The 26,436-nt window shown below is 43.4% G+C and overlaps 2 protein-coding genes across 3 annotated transcripts in view; one reads left to right on the forward strand and one right to left on the reverse strand.

Annotated features, from left to right (window-relative positions):
* Marchf8 (membrane associated ring-CH-type finger 8) overlaps positions 1-23,905 on the forward strand; it is an 84,951-nt gene extending 61,046 nt beyond the window's left edge. Inside the window, exons 3-8 of one of the 2 annotated variants that reach the window (XM_055604123.1) lie at positions 5,026-5,076; positions 15,601-15,686; positions 15,901-16,746; positions 18,000-18,180; positions 19,848-19,995; positions 20,357-23,905. In XM_055604123.1, coding sequence (XP_055460098.1) covers positions 5,026-5,076; positions 15,601-15,686; positions 15,901-16,746; positions 18,000-18,180; positions 19,848-19,995; positions 20,357-20,658 — 1,614 coding nt within the window. In that variant the 3' untranslated portion in view covers positions 20,659-23,905. The remainder of the gene's footprint in view (positions 1-5,025; positions 5,077-15,600; positions 15,687-15,900; positions 16,747-17,999; positions 18,181-19,847; positions 19,996-20,356) is intronic. The other variant, XM_055604122.1, reaches the window with a different exon arrangement.
* A 633-nt stretch (positions 23,906-24,538) lies between these two features.
* Alox5 (arachidonate 5-lipoxygenase) overlaps positions 24,539-26,436 on the reverse strand; it is a 49,433-nt gene continuing 47,535 nt past the window's right edge. The window contains exon 14 of the mRNA XM_055604124.1: positions 24,539-25,230. Coding sequence (XP_055460099.1) covers positions 25,051-25,230 — 180 coding nt within the window. The 3' untranslated portion in view covers positions 24,539-25,050. The remainder of the gene's footprint in view (positions 25,231-26,436) is intronic.

Genomic DNA, 26,436 nt, shown 5'->3' on the forward strand with positions numbered 1-26,436 from the left:
ACTAGAATCCTAAACAGGCATCTCAAAATAAACTGCTGGACCAACAACCAAACCGAAGAAGGTCCGAGCCATCAGAAGGAACTCCCCAACCACCACTCTTAAAGACAGTGCCAAATACAAAAAGAATGAAAAAAAAAAAAAAGAAAGAAATCAAAAAGGAAGGACATGACTGCTCCTAATAGATGAGAAAGTTTATTGTAGGTAAAAGGGAGAGCATAGCCAGAGGCAGGTACATCTAGGAGATCCAGAGTGGATATGAGTAGGCTGACCATATGAAGGAAGGCAAGAGGGGAGAAGGGAGAGGAGCTGCTGGCCAAGTGCGGTGGCCTGGGCCAAGAGACTGCCTAAGAAAATAAAGGATAGACCAAAAAAGAGCAGGGAAACAAAATGGCTGGGTTATATAGGGACGGGTACCCTGGGGGAAGAGCAGCCAAACCCTCAGCTGGAGAAGTTTAGGGTAGGGGGCAGAGTGTGCTAGCCATACCCTGTAACAGGTAGGGACTAAGGGATGCTGGGAGGACCAGGCATTGAGGTCCACTTTAATATGTTAAAGTTTAATAGATACCGCAGCCATTTGTCCTCGGGCTTAAGCCTTAACACAAAGGACAGTGCTGGTACCCACCTCTGCTCTGGGTGACTTCTCCTGTGAAAGCGGCTTGTCCTTGAGGTTCCATAGTAAAGGCAGCATAGCTGATGATGCAGCAAACCCAGTTCTCCTCTCAGAAAGGGTGAGGTCATTTATTCTGGAGCCAAATTTGAGTGACTGTGATCCAGAAACACAGATGTATGTTATCCCGAATACCATGTTCCAATATAGTAACAGTTTCATGAAAATTTTATATTAACAGAGCAACAAAAATAATTATGGCCCTTCAAATACATTGGTGGGAGCATAAGGCAGGCAAGTGACATCAAAGTGGAGAAACTTCTGCTGTAGGCCTCAGAACCTATCTGATGACATATTTAGCTGTGGGTAAGCAAAAGCTATGAATCCGTTTATACATTCCAAAATTATATGCCTGTTAGTCACCGTTAGATAGACTTCAGAAAGGAGAGGAAGCTATTAAGTCAGCAAAGGGATGAACCTAAGTAGTCTTTCTGTGGGAAGCTGTGTCACACTGCAGATACAGGCAGCACTCACTGGTCAACTTCTGCAGCAAGAAAAGCTACAGTCTCACCAGACAAACCAGGGTGTCCACTCTTCAGTGTCTCTGAGGGAGGAAGACGGGCTTAGGTCAGTATGTGACCCATATTGTCCAGGTACCTGCTGGATGGGAGAGGGGTTGCCAGGAGCATAAAGCTTGATCTGTGAGGGAGCATTTGGAGAGACTGTGATCTAATAGTCAGGGGGATTTTAGGTCACACACAGCAGTGGGCAATGAATGGTTATTTAAAGAGCATTTGATACTCCAAGGTAGTTTGGCTCTGGACCTGCAATATTCCAACCTCCTCACAACCATTGACAATCAGATATCAAGCCTTGTAGAATGTCTAATGTAGGTGTGACTTATTTTGGGGAACTTTAGCTAATAAAATACAGGGGTCCATCCAATAACTCTCCAATCTGTCCTTGGGGTACTGACAGTGAGGTTTCTATGTAAATGAGAGGATATTAAGTGGTACTTAGTTAAGCAGTCCTGGTCAAGCAAAGTGTGACCCATCCATGGCTGACTGATTAGTGAGTCTGTTGTGCAAGGTAGTTGTAAATTGTTAATCTGTTACCCATTGTCATAGTGAGATTACTAGTCTGTCCCTTCCTGTAAAATGACTGAGTCTGTACCAAGGTCACACCCCACACTTCTTGGATTATTGGCCTTTTGCAGGGTTGAGGGCCTTTCTATATACTTTAAAAAAAAAAATTCACAAGTGGAAACTCTTCATTGTTTTAACAAGAAAACAGTACATCATCAATTTTTTTCTTTCCACACCTGTACCTTATTTTTTAAATTTTCTTAATTTATTCTCTCATACATTACATTTCTACCACAGTTTCCCTTCCTTCCTTCCTCATGGTCTCTCCTTCTGAACCTCTCTCCTCCCCATCCATTCCTCCTTCAGTACCCTTCAGGAAAGGGCAGGCTTCCCAGTTATATCAACCAGACACAGCATATCAAGTTATAGTATTATTAGGCACATACCCTCATATTAAAGCTGGACAAGACCAGGTTGTAAAATGAATAAATTAAAAAAAAAATTAATGCAAATATAAAAAAGGGCAACCCAGTAGGAGGACAAGGTTCTCAAAAGCAGGCAATAGTGTCAGAAACAGGTCCACTCTCTGTTCAGAGTCCCACAAAAGCACCAAGCAACACAGCTGTAACATATGCAGAAGCCCATATTAGCTCCAGGCAGGCATCCTCATTGTTGGTTCCTAGGAGTCTAGGTTTGGTGATTTTGTGGGTTTTCTTGTGGTATCCTTGACTCCCTTTGGCTCCTACAATCCTTCCTTCCCCCTCTTCTGCAGGATTTCCCAAGCCAATGTTTGGCTGTGGGTTTATGCATCTGTTTGCATCAGTTGCTGGATGAGGCCTCTCTGATGACAATGATTGGTCAGGCTAATCTATGAGTAGAACAGAATATCATTAGCTATTATTTCATTGATTTTGTGGTTTTTGTTTGTTGGTTTGTTGGTTGGTTTGTTTTGTTTTTTGCTATTTGTGTTTGGTTCTATGCTAGGTGTCTGGGCTGTCCAGCCTCCGGTTCCTGGTCATCCAGGCAGTGTTGAGCACGATGGGACTATCAAATTAGACTAATAATTTTTTTTATTAGTATGTTTGATTCTATCCTAGGTCTCTAGGCCATTTGGCCTCTGGTTTCTGGTCCTCCAGGCAGTGTCAGGGGTGGGCTTCCTCTCATGTCATAGAGCTCAAGCTGGACCAGTCATTGCTTAGCTACTCCCACAATTTCTGTGTTACTTCAGCACTCAAGAAACTAGACATCAACAATCCAAATAATCCAATTAAACATAGAGATCTAAACAGAGAGTTCTCAACAGAAAAATCTTTAATGGATGAGAAGCACTTCAAGAAATGTTCAACATCGTTAGCCATCAGCAAATCAAAATGACTCTGAGATTCTATCTTGCATTTGTCTGAATGGCCAAAATCAAAACCACAAATGACAGCTCATGCTGGCAAAGATGTGGATTGAGGGGAGCACTCCTCCACTGCAAACTTGTACAGCCACTTTGGAAATCGACATTAGAAATTGACCTACCTCAAGACCCAGCTATACAACACTTGGACATAGCCCTAAAAAGATGCTCCATCTGACCAAAAAGACACTTGCTCAACTAACTATGGTCACAGCCCGTTTATTTGTAATAGCCAGAAACTGGAAACAACCTAGATGTCCTTCAACTGAAGAAGAGATTTTTTTTTTAAGTTTATCATGTAAAGAAGAACTCTTGGTTCTCGGTCTAGGTTGTTTGTGTTATATATCTTGACAGCTGGGAGTCTCCCATCCTGGTATTTGTTGCCACTGGAGCACTGAAAAGATGTTAATATATGATTTATTTATTCTTTCAGTTACTCAAAACTTATCTGTAGATTTCTAGATGACACCAAATTGGCTATTTTTTGTTTGGTGGAAGGTGTCTTAGTTACTTTTCAGTTGTTGTGACAAAACATCATGACTAAGGCATGGCAGTAGGCAGGAAGGCTGGAAGGCAGGAAAGCATGGTGTTTGAACTAGTAGCTAAGAACTCACTTCTTGATCCACGGGCACAGGGCAGAGAATGGTGTGGATATTTTTGAAATCTCAAAGTTCCAACACAAGTGGCATACCTCCTCCAGCAAGGCCAAACCTCCTAAACCTTCACAAATAGTTCCAATCATTCAAATATATGAGCCTTCATGGGGCAGGAAGTGAGGTGCGGGGGCATTCTTAGCAGGTAATGTGATGCTGAATATAACTGATTTTCTGTGCAGATAATTGAAAGCATGCTTTATTTAATGAACTACTTAAAATCTGCTGGCAAATCACCACTATATTCATCTTGAACCCAGAATTCATCCTTGTCAAGGATGTCTGACAAGTTGTCAGGACTATGTTAAATTTCTTTTTGGGAGACAAGCTCTCCATATTGCTGACATCATGTTCCCAGTCTTTCCTTCTCTGCATGACAATTCCTGGGAAATTCCAATGTCTTGGAATCTGTTGTGAACAGCCAAAGGGAGAGGCGCAGTGTCTCTTTAGAGAATCTTTATTCCAGCCAGGATGCTTCCAGTTTTAATGTGGTCCTCTTTAATGACCTCTTTACAATTTAATCATCACATTAAAGGCCCCTGTCTCTAAATATTGTATAGTCCCATTTCAGATATAAGAATTTTAACCTCATTATATAAAGATGGTGAAGGGAAAGCACAGTTTGTTATAGATCAAGAAGGTCAGCTTATGAGCAGAGGGACAATATAGAAAGTTTTTTTTTAACCCACATAAGAAATAAAAAGATCTTAAAGCATTAACAGTAAAAGTGGAAATGAGATATAAAATGGAGAGGGAAACAGTTGAGAATTTGATACATTAGTTTGTGATGGATTGTAAAGTCTATGAGAGGGAGGAGGCCAATGTGATCCCAGAAATCTATGCTCTAGGAGGAAGACAGACAGACTTAATAGAGAGCATGGGAATTGGGGAAAACTTTGACAGTCACAGGTAGGGTCACCTGTCTTCCCTTCTTCCCCATCTTTTAGTGGCTTTTCATAAGATGGACCCTGTCTGATGTAAGGAAGCATGGTATTTCTCATCTCTTAACTATGAATTTGAAAATGTCTTAAGACTCTTGTTGTGGCTTTATTTTTATTGTTCCAAAATCCTGCACTTTCACTGATAAGTCCTTCCTTCAGGTCAGGGACGATTGTTTCATTTGCTTCCACCCAAGTTTCAATGTCTGACACCTAGGATTATATATCTAGTGCAGTAGTGCTTACTGACAGGGATTACTTGTTGCTACTACAACTGATCACTTGTTCTTTGCATATTTAATCAGAGTTTAGTAATTACTACCTGTTTGGCTTTTTGCAGAATGAGAAGACATTGGGACATTCCATGAGTCATCCAAGCAACATTTCTAAGGTGAAGTGTCACCAAAATACATTATTTTGTGTCCTGGGACTTTTGTATTCTTGGCATGTATTAATACCGCCATTTTTTAAATCATTTTTTGAGAGAGAGAGAATGAAAATGTGTGTGCATATGTTCCTGTGTGCATGTTAGTTGCATGTGCAGCCTGTAAGCCAGAGGTCAGTGTCAACTGTCCTTTTCTGTTGCTGTTTGTCATACTGTCACTGAGTGTGATGCTTAGAAATTCAGCAAAACTACCTAGAATCCAGGCTCATTTTCTCATGCTTAGGAGGCATACCCTTCACCACCTGAGCTCCTTATTCTTTCCCCCAAGAGTTACTGAAGTTACAGAAGTTAGAAGTTAGTTGTTTTTTTTTTTTTTTTAAGCCTCAGTAATATAATTCTCATAGTGGATCCACCTAGTAGTTTTGATTCTACATTCTGAGGTAATGTAAATGATTACATGTAGTTCCCAGAGATTGTAAACTGAGAATTTAGCTAGAGAACTACTAAAAATAAACTAGTCCCACCTGCGCATGGCAAATACTTCAATTCAAAAAAATTATAGCTGATAAAAAGCCCAGCCAAGGAAATAATCCCTGATGCACAAGCCCCAGTGCAGAGATCTAAGAAGCAGGAAAACCAACATGTCTGGTACATAGAAATTCCACAGTGATGATCTAGTGTGAGTGAATTAGATGAAATTCCAGACAAAGAATTTAGAAGAACTGTAAGGAGAAGGAGTAAAATCAAGGAGGACACAAACTCCCAAATGAACTGAGAGAATACAGAGAGCTGAATGAAATAAAACCAGTATAGGATATGAAAGAATTGAACAAAACTGTAGAAATACTGAAAAAACATTGAAATTTTAGAAAATTTTAGAAGTGAAAAAACTCAGCAGAAAAGCTCACCAATTTGGAATGGATTGAGTGAAAAATGGAGTATCAGGAATGTATGTTAAGGTGGATGGATTAAAAAATAAAGTATAAAATGTAACTTATGTATTGAACACTATCAAAAGATTGAAATTATGAGTCATGGGCATAGAAGGAGAGATCTTAAGGCTAAAAGTATAAGTAACATTCAGGAAAAAAAAAAATCATAGCAGAAAATCTTCAAATCCAGGAGAAAAGATTTGGATGATTCGGGGTATTCAGAACTCCAGACAGACAAAACCAGAAGGAACCTTGCACTCCATGTTATATAGTTAAAACACTGAATGTACAGAACAATTAAAATACTGAAGCGTGAAAGAAATGTGCTAGGTCACATGTAAAGGTAAGCCCATCAGAATCATTAGGTACAGTAGGAATTGTGGTTTCAGACCATGATTTTAAAGTCATAACTAGGCTCAGACACACCTGTATTGATCAAAACACGAAGATTACAGTTAACACAACAATAAACTTGTTCTTAATATTATGAAAAAATACATAGTACTATGAGCAATCGATACACTCAGTACAATTTCTTTGAAAGTGGCAATAGAATTTTTTCATGGAAATAGAAACAAAATCCTAAAATGCATATGGAAGCACAAAAGATGCTGGATAGCTAAAGCAATACAGAGCCAAAAGGGCAATGCTGGAGACAGGCACCACTGTGTCTCAATTTCAAGTTAGACTGTGTAGTAACAAGCAGCATGACACCAGACAAAGCACGTAGGTCAGTGTAACAGAATACAAGAGGCACCTGGGCGCGGTAGCCACATCTGTAATTCTGGCACTTGGGGAGGCAGAGGCAGGTAGATCTCTGTGAGTTCAAGGCTAGCCTGGTCTACAAAGTGAGTCCAGGACAGCCAACACTACACGGAGAAACCTGTCTCAAAGGAAGAAGAAGAAGAAAGAAAAAGAAAAAAAAATACAAGCAGCAGATAAAAGCAGTCCACTGCTCTTTTTGTGGACTGGAGTTCTGTTCCCAGTGCTCTTAGAACAGCCCAGGACCACCTGTACCTCCCATCTCCAGGGGATCCAGTGCCCTCTTCTGGCCTCTACAGGCACTATACTCATGTACAAATAAACAGACACATGCGTAATTAAAAACAAATATTTTTTTTAAAAAGAAAAAATAATAGCACATGCCTATGAAGATGTAGACAAGCACATTAAGTCTGTGTCAAGAAGACAAATGTCACCTTTCCTATCATTGTGGATCTCAGACTTTATATAGCTACCAAAATAAGGTTTATATATGACATGAAGTACAGATGTGGTCTTTAGAAGAACAGAGGAGACAAGAGGTGAACAGAGGTAAGATGTGAAGGGCAGGGGAACATGGGGGACACATGCTCAAAATTCATTATATGCCTATGTTTAAATGTCCTTGTGGAACTTTGTACCATTTGCAACAAATATACACTGATTTGAAAAATATTATTAGCAAAGCTTATATTTTAAACAAAGAGTCTAATGCCCCGTCTTATCTAAGGTATGATTTGATCCATCCTTTAGCATTTTTATAGCCATGTATAGGAAAGTCTTATTTTTTTAAGTTTGGAAGGTTTTGGTTGTTTTGTTTAAGAAATAGCAGAGAACTGGGCATGGTGGCTTGTGTATAACTGAGGCCGAAGGATTGCTTAGAGTTCAAGGCCAACTTGAGCTGTATAATGAGTTCCAGGCCATCCTGGGATACAGAGTAAGAACTTGTTTTAAACACACAAACAAAGCAGGCTGGTCCCTTAGAAAAGACATGTTTTGTTCAGGAGGGAGGAGCCCAACTAGAGACATGGCTTCTGTATTATTGGACATTGAGATTTAGAATTCATATAGTCCTGGCCCTTCTCACCTTGCCAAGAATTCCTTTATCTGATAGGCCAGCAGAGCTTGGAGACGTTTTCATCAGATACACTGTCTATACCTCTCTTTACCCTTATGTTTCCTGTGTTGCTTCAAATAATTTAAGACATTGAATTTTACATCGATTTATAATGGCGTTTAGTTAGAAATCACATTGATTAGTTTCTACCTGAAATTAAAACGTAACTATTACACAGTATGCTCCTCAGTTTATTATAACTGAGGAACTCATTGTCACTCCCCACTTGTCCTAATGCTTCCTTTTATAAGACACCTCTTATTGAAATGGAGATTTGGGAGACTAGGAGAGAACCTCTTCCTGTCAAGGGCTATCAGTTAGAGGGGGCAGAGAGTCTTGGAAAATGGATTGGGTTGGGGCAGCAACATACTGAGCACGGACTCAGAAAAAGTGCCTGCCTATCCTGTTCTGCCATGATCCCCCACCTTCAGATTCTTGCACCACTGTAACATTTGCCCTTGCTTATTAACACAGAGAGATGTAGGTATAGTAGAACCTTAATGGCAATTGCCTGAGCTCAGATTTTGTCCAGTACTTGGCTGTGTCCTGGACATTGCCTTTGGTTGAGAAAGATTTCTATATGTTACTTATCTATGGAGAGGACTCTAAACTATTGAAAGAAAGTTACAATAGTGAAAGCTCCTTTTGAGTAATATGTATAGACACAGACACAGACCTTTGACCAAACCCATTACTAGTGATTTTGAACCTTTACATGGTCACAACTTTTGTTTCTAGAACTATGAAGACGTCTTTGCCAGAAAGTGTCGCCTTCAGTGTTCTTTATTATAAACATGCATTATTTTGTTGAGACTGCAGCTGTGGAGACTTTAGGAAGGCAAGTCTTAAAGCATTTCTGTGGCTGCTTCCCTTCTCCTTGCTGTGCCCTGTGCCTCTCATTGTACTGGAAACATACTGCTGTCCACATGACTGTGTGCCAACAGGCTAGAAAGAAGAAAACTCAGTGTTAGTGCTGCTTGTTAGACAACATTGAGGCATCTGTAATGCAAATACTATTTGTATTCAGTAGTTCTTTATTGTAATCCTCTCCCATGAATTCTATATTTTATCTATTCAGTTTTTAATGGCTAAACTAGTTAATTGTTTTTCTGGAGGCAGTTCTTGGCACAGCCTTCCAGCAAGAGCCATGATATATATATCAGAGCAGCCAAAGTGGCCTCTTCTTAAATTGTAGGTCAATGTTTAGGTTGGATACAACTGGATAGTCATTTATAGAAGGGAGCTTCTTACAGTGAAACATTGGCTTTCAGGGTAATTTCACTAAACTGAAGTTTTCTGAAACATAATCTCGGTCTTCGTATCTCAGTGACTGAAACACCAAGCAAGGCTATGTGTACCATATGAAGTCAGGACTGCTGAGAGAGTGGTGAGCGGCTAATCACTACCTTTTAGCTTGGAGTGGGAGGACAGTAACCTTTAGCAACTTCCTGGGAAGGAAACACAAATTAAAAGGTACTCTGATAAACAGGATATCTAAAATACCATGCCCCAGTGTGTCCTGCCCCACTGCTTCCACTGCCTGTGGAAGCCCTGAGTTACACTCCCATTGACATATAGCACATCTGCCTTTTGATAAAGACACTATCTTGGACTAAACACATGGCCCTAATGAAGCGCTATGAATACTTAGAAGGACAGTTTTCCATGGCTGGTGGCAGAACGGAAATTTAGGATTCATAGCATAAATGGACCTAAGGATAGGGAAGGGTCATGGCATGGGACACCCATGTGGCCTTGAATGGCAGCTAGGAAAGAGTTTGGGTTCTGTTTGAATGTTGCCAGGAACTACATTCTACAAGCAACTATAATGAGTTTAGAACTACACTTTTCCTGGGGCTCCTGAGCCCAAGGCTCCTCTGGACTATGACAGTAGATTTATATAGGAGTTTTTTGTCATCATTGTTTCACAGTTTGGTTGATTGGTTTTGATTTTCTTTGTTTATATTTTTTGAGACAAGGTCTTGTGATAAAACCCTGGCTGGCCTGGAACTCATCCTCCTGCCTCTGCCTCCTGAGTGCTGGGAATTATAGGCTTGTACTACCACATCCACACTGATTTGTGTAGGTTTTTTTTAGTATTTATTTATTTTTATTTTTATGTGCATTGGTCTTCACCTGCATGTATGTCTGTGGGTGTCAGATCTTGGAGTTACAGACAGTTGTGAGCTACCAAGTGGGTGCTGGGAATTGAACCTGAGTTCTGTGAAGGAGCAGTCAGTACTCTTAACCACTGAGCCATCTCTCCAACCCCCAATTTCTGTAGTTTTAAGCCACCCAGTTTTATTGGTTTGCTGCCCAGCCAGAGGAATCTCACATAGCGGGTGTGTGTGGAGGGAGGACTTTCCTCCCTGGGAGCTGCCAGCACTTACTTCTAAAGTCTCTGTACTAACATCATGATTTTTTTATTCATTTTGATTTTTTTGTTTTCTTTGTAGAAATGACATTCCCGTAGTTACTTTTGGTTTACTTTGACCATGATCTGTAGTGAGACAGATGTTTTACATTAAAACTTAGTTCATACACAGACACAAATGAAAAACATTGTTTCCAAAGGCTTACTCCTTACTATTTCAGATAGTTTGTCTTTCATTTTACTAAACTAAACTTCCATAGGCAGTGGGGCAGGACACACTGGGGCATGGTATTTTAGATATCCTGTTTAGTTCATGTATTTAAAAGGTAGGTATTAGATACTTTTCTACTGCTGTGAAGAGACACCACGATAGAGGCAGCTTATAGAAGAATTTACTGGGACTGGTGTTTCAAAGGATGAGTCCATTCCATTATTGGGGGCAGGCAGGAAGGCATGGCACTGGAATAGTGGCTGAGAACTTTATCCACAAGCATCGGAGGAGAGGGCTATCTGGGAATGTCATGGCCTTTTGGAACCTCAAAGCCTATCCCTAGTGAAAGAACTTTTCTATAAGACCACTCCTAATCCTTCTAACCATTCCACCAACTAGGGACCAAGCATCCAAGTCAGGCCTGTCACAGTAATAGCCCAACTCTCTGGTACCAGCTTCTATTAGTTTCTTTTCTTTTGCTATAATGAAATACTATGACCAAGGAAGTTTATTGAAAAAAGAATTTATTTGGGTTTATGCCTCCAGAGAGTTAAGGGTCCCTGGTGGCAAAGTATAGGCCTGACCGCTGGAGTAGGAAGCTGAGAGCTCACATTTTTAACTACAGGCTAGAAGTAGAGCAAACTAAAATTGTAGTTAAGTTTTTAGCTCACAAAGCCCACTTCCAGCGACACACTTTCTCCAACAAAATCACACCTCCTGAGTTTACCCAGAAAGCTCCAACAACTGGGGACTGGGTAATTGAATGCCAAGGCTATGGAGGACACCTCATTCAAACCACCAAAACTCTCTTGACTTCGGCAAGTCAAGTGGTAGGAGCTGTAGGCTTCTTTTTGTTATGGCCAGGCCAGTCCTCTGGGTCCATTTTAGGAGAATGATTGACTTTACTGAGCTTGATGCCAACAACTAATCAGTCTCTTCAAAAGCATGTTGGTAACTAACATGTATGTAGATTGAGCTTCAGTTTCCAAACACATGCTCACACCTTGCTGGGTTTTTTTTTAATTATCATTTATTACAATTTATTTATCCAGATTAAACCTCATCCTTCTCCACATAGGTTCCCTTCATTTTACAATACAGAGAAGTAAATTTGGTTCCATAAGCATTCTGTCTTTCTGAGAGAACAGGAGGAAATAATGAGGTAATTCCCTCTGTCTTCCATCATTTTGTGTATGTGGTGGAGGCTTTCTTTCATACCTCAGTGCCACCCACCAATTGAGTATGACCCTCTTATATCAGTTATTAATCAAGAAAATGCCCCCACAGACTTGCTTACAGGCCAGTTGATGAAGGCGTTTTCTCAGTTGTCGTTCCTTCTTATCAGATGACTCTAGCTTTTGTCAAAACGACAAACTAACCATCACAGTTGATCCCTTGTTAACTTGACATACAATCACATCAGTAGTAAACCATAACCTTTCCTTTCTTTTTCAGCCCCAAGATACTGTATTACTATTACAATATAAAGTAGCGTAAATTTTTTAAAAGTTCCCTGGTCTTTAAGTTTCAAACACATTAGAAGTTCAGTCTCTTTAAAAAAATATCCAAGCTCTGTTTAAAATACCCATTGAAACAAAACCCAAGTACAGATGTTTAAGTAGCCCAGTCTTTTGGGCTCCAAAGGGCTTTGTGCCGCTCAACTTCTCTGGCTCTGCCATCATCAGCACGTGCAGCTTGTCTCATTGGCTCAGGCTAGCTTTACTCCATACCTGCTGCTATCCCTTTAGTCATCCCACAGTCCTGGCATCTCCAATATGCTGTGAGTCTCCACAGGCTGCTGCTCCTTCACTGAAGGCCTCATGGCCTCTCTTTGGGACTTTGACCATGCCACATGGTACCAACCTTCAGATTTTCTCCATGACTTCTTCAATCCTGGGAACTCCACTGCAACTGAGGATATACTTTATTAGTGGCCTCTCCTGGATTTTCACAATGCCACGCCTCCACTGCTGTCCACGTTTGACCCCTTCAACCTTGTGGCTTTCATGCTATCAAAACCTGTGCCGTCTAGAAGACTCACACATTTTTAAGATCAGGTACTAGTTTGAGATGCAGCCTTAGCCATCTCTAGACCACAACTCTGTGTGCTCATCATGAGGGAATTCTTCCCAAAAGCTTTCACCTTGATGATGCTGGTTTCTTTTAATCCTTGCTGACTTTTCAGCTTCAACATTAATTGTCATTAAAAAGCAAAAGTTTCACTTCAATAGTCCTGTCTCTTGTGGATTACAGCTAATTCTTTAGTCATGACTGACTAGAAAACACAGATTTTTTAACTCAAACTGTTCCATGAATAGCGCTTCCCTATAAAATACATAAATCAGGCATCCAACTTCTGAACTGGTCTTAGCATTCTTATCTTCTAAGTTCCCACAACAGCTCATTAACTTACTTAATGGCTCTTCTATCCCAAAGTTCTAAACATTTTTACAATCCTCCCCCAAACAACGTAGTCAGATCTGTCACATCAATACCCTCTGTTCCTGGTACCAGTTTCTGTCTTAGTTTGTTTCCTAATTGCTCTGAGACAGATTACAACCATCAACTTGGGGGCAGAAACAGGTTGCCTCATTTTACAGTTTACATAGTTGCATTAAGGGAAATCAGGGTAGGAACTCAAGCAGACCCATGGAGGAACACTGCTTACTGGCTTGCTCAGCCTGCTTTTTTATACAGCCCAGGGTTATCTTGCCCAGGGGTGGCACTGCCCACAGTGGTCTAGACCCCCACCCAACCCCCTCTTTTTTGTTTTTGTTTTTTTGGATCTATCTGGCCTTGAACTCACAGAGATCTGCGTGCCTCTGCCTCCGAGCACTGAGACTAAAGGAATGTACCACCATACCCTGCCTGGACCCTTATATATCATTCATCAGTCAAGAAAGTTCTACCACAAACTTGCCTACAGGCCAGTCTGATAAATGCACTTCCTCAGTTGAGATTCCCTCTTCCCAGATGACTGTACATTGTGTCAAACTGACAAACTATCTAGAACAATCCCTGGTATCCGCATATTCCTTCTGTTAGACAGTAGAGCTCACCTGAGGACTCAGGGATGCCAACTGAACAATCCTGTGACTTCACTGTATACAGATGTCATGTTAACATCTGTCTTCAGGATCACATTTCTTGAGATTGAGTTGGATTAGAGGATGTTTAATTTTGTGTTGCAAGATTTCTTTCTAGGTTGGTATGCTTGGACATTCGCAGTGGGGGACAGAGAGCAGCTTCTGGGAGGTGACAGTGCTATTTTGATACCTGACCTCCCGTCGGTAGAGTGCCAAGGCAAGAGTATCCTCCTAGGGTACACTTGAAAAGTGAGACTAGTTCTTAATCTGAGACTTAGGGGCCAGTGTGGAGCTCCCTGGAATCATGGGACAGGTTCTAGGTAAGGTGAAGTATGATAGGAACTTACGGAATGGTTCTGTTTGTTGCAGCTTCTTGGGTTTCACAGAGCAGGTTGTCTCTCAGGCTCCCTGTTCTAAGGAGACGTGGATATGGTCATAGGTGAGTGCCACACAGTGATGTTCTGGGTGGCAGTGGACTGAATGGCTGTGCCAGTAGCCCCATAAGATCATAGCAGCTAAAAAATCCTCCAGGAACACTGGAGCTGTCTGAATACATTGTGCAGTGCATTACTCAGGCGTTTGTATGGACGCTGGGGCAGACCCTCAGTGCTGCTGGCTCCACAGGAGTACAGTTCCTAAACCAGGCACAACGATAAACAGTTGTGCCACTGCTCTGCATACGATAGTTACGATTAGGTTAGACTACATTCTCTTGCTGTAAACCAGGCATGGTGGCACACACTGTAATCCTAGCAGTTTGGGAGAGTGAAGCAAGAGGACCATAAGTTGAGGGGCTGTATGGGAAGACAGTAAAATAAATACTCTAAATAAAAGAAGTGCTGTGAAACAGTGCACTGCTTTACACCAGCAGCAGCCTCACCCATCTCATTTAACTCCAGCTCAGGATCAGCTCAGTAGGCCCCTTGGAGTAACCGACCTGTGCCATCTAGCTCTTCAGAAGTGAACTCTGGGATTTGTACAACAGTAAAACCCCACAGATTTCACATATAGCATGTGTCCTTGCCAGTAAAATAAAAGTATGTGAAGGGTACCAGGGCCCTGAATGCTAGAGAATGAGTCTTGCTAAAGCCTAGGGAGTCGCAGTGGTTTTACATCCTTGTCTCAGCTCTTCTTCCAGTCTCTGTTTCTCGTCATTCATTTCTCTCTGTAATAAATTCTGTCCAGATCTTTTCCCTCCTTCTGGCTTGTTCACCACAGCTCACAGGCCTTGTTGTATCCTTTGAGCTCTTGTTACATCTTTCAAGTTTAAATTTCTTGAGTATGCTCCTTAATTCACAATTCCAAGAGTGGATTTCTTGGGAAGCACCATATATTCCACTTCCTCTTTAGTCCCAGGATCCTTGGCACAGAGTTGTGACAGGGCAGTAAGGTTTTGAGGGTCAGCACTTGGGTTCTGTGTGTGAGGTGGTCAGGTAGAAAACCATGTGTCAGCCTTGCCAAGGGTTGTCTTAGGAACCAGGTGAAGCTACGACACTTTGCATGTTTTCTTTCCCATTGGTAGAGTGCCTTATAAGATTGTTTCCTGACTTGTGTATGAACTAATTAAGTTTATATGCTTAGTGGCGAAGGGCTGCTGAATCTTCAGAGCTTAGAAGCGATAGTCTGTGGTCTCAAAGTATATTTTAGCTATGTTTTTCTCCACAAGTGAGAAACAAACAAACAAACAAACAAACAAACAAAAAACTACGGTTATAGTTCCCTAGCCTGAGCTTGTAGGGATCTAATGATTGTTCCAGCCAGGCACAGTGGTACATACCTTTCATCACAGCCATCAGAAGGCAGAGGCAGGCTGATCTCTGTGAGTTGAGGACAGCCTGGTTTACATAGTGAGTTCCAGGCCAGCCAAAGCTACAAAATGAGACCCTGTCTCAACAAAACACAACAAAGAGCATAATACACATTCCCTTCAAAGCATGGGACATAGCAGACATTGTTTGATTTCTCTACCTTTTGCCACTTACAAGGAGACAGTGTGTCTGGGTCTCTTGGCTTCTTCATAAACACTGACTGAAGGTGTGTCATTACAGGCTGGGAGCAGTCCTCCATCCACGACGGCTCCAGTGTCTTCCTTCTCTCGCACTTCTGTCACACCATCCAACCAGGACATCTGCAGGTAACGCTCTGCTCCGTGTGCTCCTGTGGCCTGTGTCGGCCCAGATTTCTCAGTTTTCCATTTGCTTGATCATTTCACCTTTGGTCTAAACAGCCTGGGTTTGTGTGCTGTTTGCTTGCCAAGTTACAATACAGTCTCATTTCTCTACTTTGATGTCTGCTCTCTTTAAACTTGTTTTTCCTTTCTGTGCTTTATTCCACTGTTCTGCATGCAGTTCCAGTACAGTGTTTTCTGAATGTTGTCACTACAGTCCCGTGCAGTCTGCTGTTGTCTTGAAAGCTCCTCCATGCCAGAATTCTCTGACCCAAGGGCTCACTGTGACAGTTATCTGTAAAGACACATTACAGGCATCAAAGAGAAATCCTTTTGGTTCAGACTGGGACCAAGTCTTGAGGCCTTCTAAGAATACTAAGGCCCGAAGAGCACTCAGGTTCTCAAAGTCACTAAGTGATGTGGGTGTGAAGACCCAGGATACTTTGGAAAGCTTTGACTATATGGAAAGAACTTGTTCTGAAGGGAAATTGGTGCTTCCTCAAGGTCCATCTCTCAAAAAGAACAGGCTCCATCATAAAGAAAAAAGAGTGGAGCATTGCCCACCCCTCGACTATTCCAAACACTCTCGAGTCTTGTCCCCTTCCATCAACCATTCAGCTGCCTCAAAGAGGGAAGCTGGCAAGGGGAGCGTGCGCATCCCACTTTTGGAGGAGAAAGCTGATGGTGAGACCAGGTTGAGAAGCCAGCGACTGCTCCGGTACCTATTCTCGCTCTCCCGTGGCTCAAGTGCCAGCAGCCTGCATAGATTTCATGAGCTGGAGAGCCATGCCAGCCATCTGCATACTGCTAAGTCCTCCAGCTGGCTGGCAGAGAGCACGGACTTCTGTTCTGATGAAATGGGAGATGACGACGTCTTTGAGGATACATTGTCTGCCAAACTGAAGAGCAGGGTCCTGCGTGCGCCCCTCTGTTCAGTAGAGAAGGACAGTGACCTGGATTGTCCTTCTCCGCTCTCTGAAAAATGCATTCCCATCTCTCCTGTGTCCACCTCAGGGGATGCCTGCAGGTTGGTTTGCCAGGAACCACCATCTGGCTGTTTCTGCTAACGTCTTCATAACCTTACCTTAATTTAATATGTGAAGTTTCTGGAAAGTGAACTAGTAAGACATCTATTGCCAGCTCTAGAGCAGTTGTGTTCTCCAAAGAGTGAAAACACTTGGAAGCCAGTTTCATAAAATACAGAAACTACACATATTAAAGGCCACTCGACTCCTCTTAGCAAAATAAGCAACTTTGCTTAAATATGTGGGAAGAAAGGAAATGGACAGCTTTCCAGCTTGTCCTTGTGAGTGTGGGAGTGGCTGGTTTTCAACAGCCTGCCTCCATCCCTCCTTTGCTCCCTTTTACCTCAGGTGTGTCGTATCCTTGCCCAGGTCCAGACTCTACCTCCCACCTTTACCTTCCTTGTAGAGCATCCTTCTCAGGCTCAAAAGTTCTTTGAGCTCATCTGTCCTCACTTCTGTGCCTCCACTAGTCTCCCTTCTTAGTGTCAGCTGTTACATTTCTCAGAAAACCTGTTCCTGAAATGAGTAACCCAGCACTCTAGCCAGGCTGGGCCAGGCCCTCTTCAGAACAGCTGTTCCTACCTGTTGCCCAGCTGTTGGATAACATCTCTGTTCTCAGAATCTAAGTTCATTGAGATTAGTGGTTGAATCTAAGATGATTCCTTGGGAATGCTGACTTCTTTAATAAATCCCACTCAGTGCTGTGATAGTCCCCAAAAAGAAATGAAGTTGCAGAACCTTGGTGAATTTTAAGTGGAGACAAAATACTTAGTCTCTGCTCAGTCTCCAAGAGAGTGCAGAAGGGTGTGGCTGTTATGCACGTGATGGTGAGGGTGTGATTTCGATAGAGAGCAAGCCTTTTAAGCCACCTGCAATGTTTGGGAGGTGAGAGTGCTGGTTTTGGTTTTCATAGATGTTTTTCCACTAATGCCTTATGTTCCGGAAGGTGTCTTAATTATTGTCTAAATTTATCTTTCAAAGTTTAAAGTCTTCCCTAAAAATGCAGATTTTGTCATTTCTTGTATCGTTCTTCCCTTTCCGTTGCCAAATGCCATCCTGACGTTGCTGATGTGGTAAGCTGACATCCAGCTTGTCGTGATTGTTCTCATTTCTGCTTGTATGTCTCTGTGCTGACAGTCACTTTTACGGTGTTCATTTCTGAACTTTTGTTTGCGGAGGAATTGGCCTTCTGGTAGAGAATCATCTTCCCTGTTGTAAGCTCTTGTTTCTCTGACTAGTGTTCCTTCCACCATAGGATCTGCCACTGTGAAGGAGATGACGAGAGCCCTCTGATCACTCCCTGTCACTGCACAGGAAGCCTCCATTTTGTGCATCAGGCTTGCCTGCAGCAGTGGATCAAGAGTTCTGACACACGCTGCTGTGAACTCTGCAAGTACGAGTTCATCATGGAGACCAAGCTGAAACCTTTGAGGAAAGTATGTAAAAGGGGGCATTCTGGTAAAGTCATTCTTTCAGACTATACCCTGGCCACCTGTGTCCATGGCTTTAAAGATCAGGGGCTAGAGTTCATGTTGTAGATCTTTATTTCTGATAGTGATGTCTTCATAATATGGCTCTTTCCTTCACACTAAGACTGTTTTGCTCTCCTTGCTCTCTCCTTTGACCACCAACTATTCTGTGATATCTTGCTCAGCATTTAATTTATTATGTGTCAACTGTTTTATGTCTCTTGTTAGGACACTTAGCAAGGAGTGTCTCTCCCCAGCACTCAGCCTATGGTCAGTACAGTTTGTCTGTGCTAAGAGTTTGCTGGATGAAGAGGTGCCTAGGTCACTGCTGCCTTCCTGATGCTGGCTTCCCATTCATACGTGTCAATTTTGTACTTATCTCTGTCCAGAACAAAAGGTCATATTTGGAAGGAGAAAAAAAGGCTCCTACTGTGCCAAAAGCATTAATATATAAGGTGCTGGGGAACTTACACATTTTGGGGCCGATTAAAGACTAAGTTGTTTGGCAATGGAGCACACAAAGAAGTGATCCTCATAAGCCAGTCCTGTGGGAGGGGAGGGCATTGTAGACAGTTTGACTTTGGGAGTAGTTATAGATGTGTAAGATTTGCAGGCAAAGTGAAAGGGCTTTCAAGGGGTCTGATTGCCTATGGAGAAAAGTATATGCTGAGGTGGTGAATGTAAGAACATCAGGAACGTAAAGGGTTGAGCTGTGAATATCACAAGAAAGTGTGGGAATCCAGGCACAGAAGACACCAAGGTGCTTTCTCTGCTTCAGGTGGGAAACCCCAGGATCTTGCTACTTCAAAGACCCTAACAGAAGGCAGTTGGGTGTTAGAGAAGACAGGTGCAAAATTGCTCAAGAACATGTATTTGCCTGGTCAGAGTCTCCTGGAACCTACTCTGCTAATCTGACACACATGCTGACCCTGTAACACGGGTAGTACAGATCATCAGTGAAGCTCTTTTCAGCTTAGCTTGATAGTCTGTGGCCATCATTAGCAGACGATATGCAAAATGTTGACACTTTGTTCTCTCTCTCTGCTTTTATGTCTTTTCTTCTGATTTGGGAACCAGTAAATGACAAGGCCAGTCTGTTTGGAGTAAGTTAATGAGCTCCTAGAGGGATGGCACTGGCAGAGGCTGCTTGTACCAGGAACTCTTAAGCATCGAATTCAAGCTGTTGCTGCCAAAGTAGCAGAGGACCAAAGAGTGAGAGCCTTCGGCCATTCACCTTTACAACATAGATGTGACCCATTCCTAGTGTGTTGTGGTATCATCACTCTTTTTCCACTCATCCATGTCAGCACAGACCTAACACCCAGCAGCTGGGTCTCAGCTGACATGCTCCTTTGTCAAGTTCTTCATTGTCTGCTTACAGGAGTAAGAGACTACCTGATGGGAGGTCACTGCTCATCTCAGTCCTAGCTTCTCTTCATTGTACAGAAAGCTGCTTTTGTCTGCTATCTTGTTGAAGCCAAGTATCTTAAAGTAGTTTGGGGTGTTTGGGGACATTGATCTGGCCTGGGAGAGGGAGGGAAAGAAAGTCAATCATAGCCATAAGCAACACTCACTGCCATTGTGATCCTTTCCTCCGAGTCTGTGCCTCATGCGCTCCATGTTGTGTTTTCCAGTGGGAGAGGTTGCAGATGACCTCCAGTGAGCGCAGGAAGATCATGTGCTCAGTGACATTTCATGTCATTGCTATCACCTGTGTAGTCTGGTCCTTATATGTACTCATTGACCGAACAGCAGAGGAGATCAAGCAGGGTCAGGTGACAGGTGAGTGCCTGAGCCATGAGGTGAGTGCTGTACACAGGTCCCAGGGTCTGAGGTTCTAAGGTTCAGAACTCTGTTTCTCTCAGGCCACGAACACCTGGGTTTGTAAAGGGTGAGTCCTGTGGAGGAGGCACCATCCCTTTTGATATTTCTGTGTCTTCAAAGCCAATGACAAGAGATGAAATTTGAGACTCCAGAGAGAGCAGGGTAAACTACAGTGAGAGTCCTTCATGCTTCTTTTGGGGAGGGAGGATTTAATGAGTAAGAAATGTACTGACTAGTTGTGGGAGTTCACAAGCCATATTCTGTTTTACTTCTGATGTGAGCCTTTGTGGGAGGCTAACTGAGTCTTTTCCCCTTGCAGGAATCCTAGAGTGGCCTTTCTGGACTAAGCTGGTAGTTGTGGCCATCGGCTTCACCGGAGGACTTCTCTTTATGTATGTTCAGTGCAAGGTGTATCTACAATTATGGAAAAGACTCAAGGCTTATAATAGAGTGATCTATGTTCAAAACTGTCCAGAAACAAGTAAAAAGAATATTTTTGAAAAGTCTGCATTAACAGAGCCCACCCTTGAAAATAAAGAAGGACATGGAATGTGTCATTCCACCACAAATTCTTCTTGCACAGAGCCTGAAGACACTGGAGCAGAAATTATTAATGTCTGACAGTGTGGAGGATATTATTTCCTTGATGTCCACCAAGAGCTGAAGGAATTTGTTTACTGCCAATTGTGTTCCTTCCTTCTGTCATTTAATAGCATAGACTGGGCAGGTGACTATTTATAGTGGCCTCTCTTTTTCTCAACCCTCCTTGGTGTGAATATCCTAGAATTCCTGTGGGGCAGGCGCCACTGGGTTCCGTTCTGCCAGGGTTCTCTCTGGACTGGGGAAGTGGGAGGTCCCATGTATCCATGGTGAGTTCCAGCCTCTGCTCTTGAGAAGAATAAGGAAGTAAAAAGCTAAACCAGAGGACAGAGCAGCATGGGGGAGACTGGTGGGGAGTGAATCACCAGAGAATGAAGCAGCGTGGTACAAGGAGGGCTGCTGCTGGTGGGGGCGGGGTGGGGTGGTTCCCTTCTCACTGATAGAGATAGGAGATGGGAAGGGACTGGTGCCTCCCAGCAAAAACCTTGCCTCATTGGCTGATGCTGCCACACTGCTCCAGGGCAGATGAGGCCTTGGGGGCCTGTGTCTGCTGGTGTGTGGGCCACTGAGCAAACAGCACTTTATGAAAGTTTTATTTTGGAGTTCCTATGTCTAGAGGGAATGACACTTTAAAAGAGTGTCACATTTAGAAATGCTCTCTTTATTGTCCCTGTTCTCTCTTTGCATCAAAATCAAACTGAAACCATTTCTGCCTTATATATTCTGAGTAGTAGATGCCCTTCTGTGTCCAGAAAAGACTTGTCTTAATGCAAAATCGACAGGTCTGAGACTCCATGGCAATTAATGGATGCTAAGGGTGTAATTCCTCTGGTTTTGAGCATGTTTCCTGACAAGTCTATCTCACAAGCCCACCCATACATTTCTGTTTTGTCAGCATTGAAATGGAAGGGTTTTGAGATCTGATTGATCCGAATCAGGCTGAGTATTTTAAAAAATGCTCCTTTGACTAACAGATGTCTCCAGATGGAGAGGACACACATTGTGGACAACCCCGTGATCCACCTCTACTGCCTGACAATGTTCTGTAGAGTCACTGCTGAGGGCTGGGAGGCAAACAGTCCAGCTCTGGGATGAGGCCTTGGCATGGTCAGTCAACTGCACGGACCATTGTGTCACTGACCTGGCCCACAGCCCACTCATTGCCTTAACCGGGCTTGACAGGGTCATTTAGGGTCTGTAGCTCCACCTGTGATCTATTCTGTCATCAGGGTTACCTCCTGCACTATTTTTCATAAGACAGACAAAGCCAAATTACCATCATTAAATGGCCATTGTTGCTTTAAAAGTCTGCTAAACATTTTTTTCTTGAAGGCCATTGCCACAGTGCCTGGCAATAGTCAACTCATAATGTGACAAGAGGGACCCCAGAACCATACTCTCCAAGTGGCTGCTGTTGACTACAGGGTCTTCAGAGCCTCCTGAGGAGGGTGGGTCAATGCCTAGGGTCCTGCCCATCTCCCTGAACTTTGGCTGCTCCACTTAATCTTCTTCGAAGACTGAGGCAAGCCGAAGATGAATCTTTTGTGGTTCCTAGTGGAAGCCCTGTGTTTAGTTTGCAGGGGCAGGTGGAGGCTGGAAGGCTTGTGGGAGCAGGTTTTGTCCTGTTATCCCCTTGTCTACTCTGGGGTCATGGAGTTCAGTTGTGGAGCTGTTCTGCCAGGGCTTCCAGCCATTATCTAATCAGCCCACCCCTTAGGTCAACCTGCCCCCTTTCTCCCAGACCACAGAAGCCTCCCTGTGCTCCCTGTACCCCAAAGTGCAATTACTCATAGACCTCCTCAGTCTGAGGATACCAGGCAGCTACAGACTGCCCACCAGGGAGCTCTGACTATATTCTTCTGCAGCTGCTGCAGCTGAGTCCCTGGTCCTGTTCATCTGCCTGTGACATGATGCTCCAGCAGGGGTGGGCAGTCACATGAAGATGGAGGTGGTTTTAAGTATAAAGTCCCAACTGGCACTGAGGCTTCTGCAGAGAGGAGAGTGTACCTCAGTGGGGTTGTCCCTGCACAGCTACCCCAGGTGGCTTGTGCCCTCATATAGATAAGGTGACTTTAGAACCATGGCTTAATGCCATTTCTTCTCTGGCTTCTCTGATGAAATCTGTCATTCATCCTTCTTCCCCTCCTCGCTCCCCTTGCTTGTTTTTCCTGCAGGTTCTCTGATCTAGCAAGCAACTGTACCCATTGGTGACTCAGTGCAGAAGACTTGCAAGGCATGTGCCGTGAAACATACTGGCAGGGCTCTGGGTCTGCCCAGACTCTCCTAGTCCTTGTCTCTTTTCTCTCTGAGTAAATTTTCAGGGTTATCTGTCCATCCCATTGTTCCTCACTCTAAGCCTGGATGTGTCAGGAAGATGGCCTGTGGCTGAACCAAGCAACCAAGCAGATCTAGGATGAGGCTTCAGGGCCAGGAAGGCTTGTGCTTGTGGGTCAAATGAAGAAGGAAGTAGTCTGAGGTTGTCACTGCCAGCCCTTCTCTCTTAACTTGGCCTTTACCCCCATGTGTCATAGACCCATTAGCATACCTTTGACTTTGGCTCCCACAAGTAAGTAGTTGGGGGTTGTGCCCAAGTTTATTGCAAGAATTTCCTGGACATGTTGTAAGAGTTCTCTTCTTACTCCAGCTCTCTGTCTCTCTTTTCTGGCTTCAGTATACTCTTCAGTCATGTAGGCCTCGTTTCCAAACCTGTGGATATTTCCTCCTGGACACAGATGTGCAGGCTTCGGGCATTGAGGGCCAGGATAGTTCAAGGCCTTGAGTAGTGTCTAAACAACCAGAAGCCAAAAGCTATCTGGACAGGGTGAAGAGCTGTGATTACGTGGGTGTGGCTGGATGCACATGAATATATGCAGTATATGCAGTACCACTTCAACTCTGGTTGGAAATGACGCAGCTTAGAGCTGTAGCCCAAGGGGAGCCCAAAGCATAGGAAGATAAAAGCATTTGTCTTTGTGTTAGAGATGATTGATGAAGGTGTGTAACCGGTGCACATTTAGATGCAGTGTTTAAAGTTGATTGTTAATAAAAACCAAATTTACACTGGTGTGTGTAGTGTAGTTTCTAAAAAGCACTTCACATTTTAAATTTTTCCTAGAGAATTTCTAGTACTCTAAATGTCTAATTTTGTAATCTTTTGTGTATGTTCAGTTTCTCAGTATTACCGCTTAAATAATTCTCTGGACAGGACATTTGTTTGTGCTATACACGGGGTGTCTAAAGGTAGCAATAAAGCCTTTCTTTACAAAGATATTTTGTGATGAGTGTTTTCTAATGAGGAAGCTAGAATACCCTTTCTAGCCCACACACTAATAAAGAATAATGGGGCCATGGGGAAAGAAGAGGATCCAGAGGTAAGAAGGTTGGGAGCAGAAGGCAGTAGATTTGAAATGATCCGTGTGACTTTTGTTTTAGTGCCTGGGTTACTTCACTTAGTCATTATAGATGCTGTGCTGGAAGGAAAAGGAGGGGCTTGCAGACACTGATGCCTGTGCTAGCCTAAGACACACGAATAGATGAGGCAGATGCCCTGCCCTTCCAGGTCTCGCTTGTTTAGAGGAAGGCCATTCATTCATGAAGGCAACAGCAGAGACTGGGAGACAGCTTGGATGTCTTTTAGCTGGTGAATGGATAATGAAAATGTGGTACCTGTGTATAATAGGATTTTGCTCAGCTTCAAAGAAACAAAAATTAGCAGGTAAATGGATGGAGCTGGGAAACACTCTGTTAAGTGATCTGACCCAGACACAGAAAGACAACTGTTACATGTGCTCTCTCACATATAGATCACAGCATAATTTCAAACCTCTACATCTGCAAAACTGGAAAGGGCCATTGGTGTAGAGGGGTAAAGAGGGCGCGTGTGTTAGAGGAAATAGTAGATTTCAGCTTTTTATTGGTGACTGAAGGAGAACAGTGGATTTTGGGGAGTGACTGGAATGTGGCATGTGGGATGACACCTGTTTTGAATGAGCTTTAATTTGTAACAGGCTGTTAATAAGTTTCTTTAAGCATCTACTACATGCAAGCAGTTGGACGAAGCATAAATAGAATAAGGTACCCTGGCCCAATCAGAACAGTTGCCACTCTGATACACTTTGGTGCTGATTGAGGAAGCCCTGAGGTGGGCTGGAGGACAGTGGCACAGCCCTGCTCTGGGTGAGGTCCCTGAGTCCCTGAGAAGAAGTAGCGTGTGCTGGAGCTTTGTGATAGCCCGCCTGTCCTAGAGTAGCCTTTGGCTTACACCCAGACCATACAGGCCCAGGAGCAGCACTGCTAGCCTGGACAAGGCACCAGCTGCTGGAAGGTCCATGTAGAGCCTGGCAGGCAAGCTGGGGTCTGGCTGCCCAAGCCACTGGCCTTCCCAGAGAGATCCTGAGGCAGGGAAAGCCAGGCTTAGATGGCTACACTGTTGGGAATCCTGTCTGGTGACAGGTAGTAGTAGGGGAGTTTTTTGTTCTTGTTGCGCTCGGCGATCACGCTGACGATGGCCTCCAGGTTCTTGCGGAATCGGATCATGGCTTCCTTCACTGGTTTCTCAATGAAATGTTCCTCTGGGTACATGCCCAGAAACAGCTGAGGATCAGACATGGAAGGATAGTTTGAGGTGGTGCCATGAAGACTAGTAGGCCTCGTCCTTTGGTAGGAAGAGGGGCATCTGCTCAACTCTTATCACCCTTAACCTTTGCCCCACCCCCTGCTGAAATTAATACATACATGCACATGAGGGAACATTACTTAGCCATGCAAAATGAAATCCTGTCTTTGGAACACAGATGAACCTGGAGGCCATATTGTTAAAGTGAAGGAAGCAGATGGAGCTGCCGTATATGGGATATTAAAAACGATCTCACCAGGTGCACTGACACCTCTCTTTAAATCTCAGCATTTGGGAGGCAAAGGCTTGCAGATCTCTGAGAGTTCCAGGCCAGCCAGGGCTACATAGTAAGACTATGTCTAAAAAAGAAAGTCCTGCCTCATCATCTCAAAGAATTTAGCAGAGAGGAAGAAAAATGGCAGATTAGTGAATTCAAAGGATTGAGTAGCATTCTACAGAATGGGAGGGTAAATAAGTGATGAGGTGGTGTATGTTATAAACTACAAGAATCTCAGTGTTCTACAAGGAAGTGATCTGTTTGGGGTGATAGGTCAGATGGCATAGCTGAGCAATATCAATATATAGACGCATCACACTATCTCATAGATAAGCATATTATTATATGCCAATTAAAAAGAATGAGATTATACAGTTGCCACCTTCTTTTCCTTGTGAAAGGCTTAGGGTTGGAGCTGTAAAAGGAAGTTACTTCCTGGTTGCCAGGTGGTTTTTAAGTCAAAGGTGTAGGGGAACCTGGAGGTCCCCCTGCCACAGGCTGGCCTGCCCTTTGTCTCCCCATCTTCTTTTTAAGGCTTGAGATAGTCCGAGGCCCTGGGTGTCAGGAAGTGGTGGTGGGGGTCCCCCCCATTTTGCGGGGTAACATGCTTACACCAATGTGCTTGCTTAAACCAACATCTGCAAAGTGTCCATTGTGGAAGTGGTTAAGGAGCTCCGGGGTTTTGTTTGTAAAAGGTAAGTCAGACTTGACATCCTTTGACCAAGAGGTTAGTCTCTTCTGGTCATACTGAGCATAGAACCAGCACTTCAGCAGGTCTGGGACTGACTTGCACTGCCAGTGGGAACAAAGATTGCAAAGGACTGTGTCCGCCAAGACCTTCCGCTCAGCGTAGCTCTGAGGACCTAGAAGGAACCAGGAAGCTCTAACTTTCCCTGTGGGGAGCCAG

This window comes from Psammomys obesus, unplaced genomic scaffold (genome assembly GCF_907164565.1).
Source record: "Psammomys obesus unplaced genomic scaffold, mPsaObe1.curated_primary_1811, whole genome shotgun sequence".
NCBI classification, from domain to species: Eukaryota; Metazoa; Chordata; class Mammalia; order Rodentia; family Muridae; genus Psammomys; species Psammomys obesus.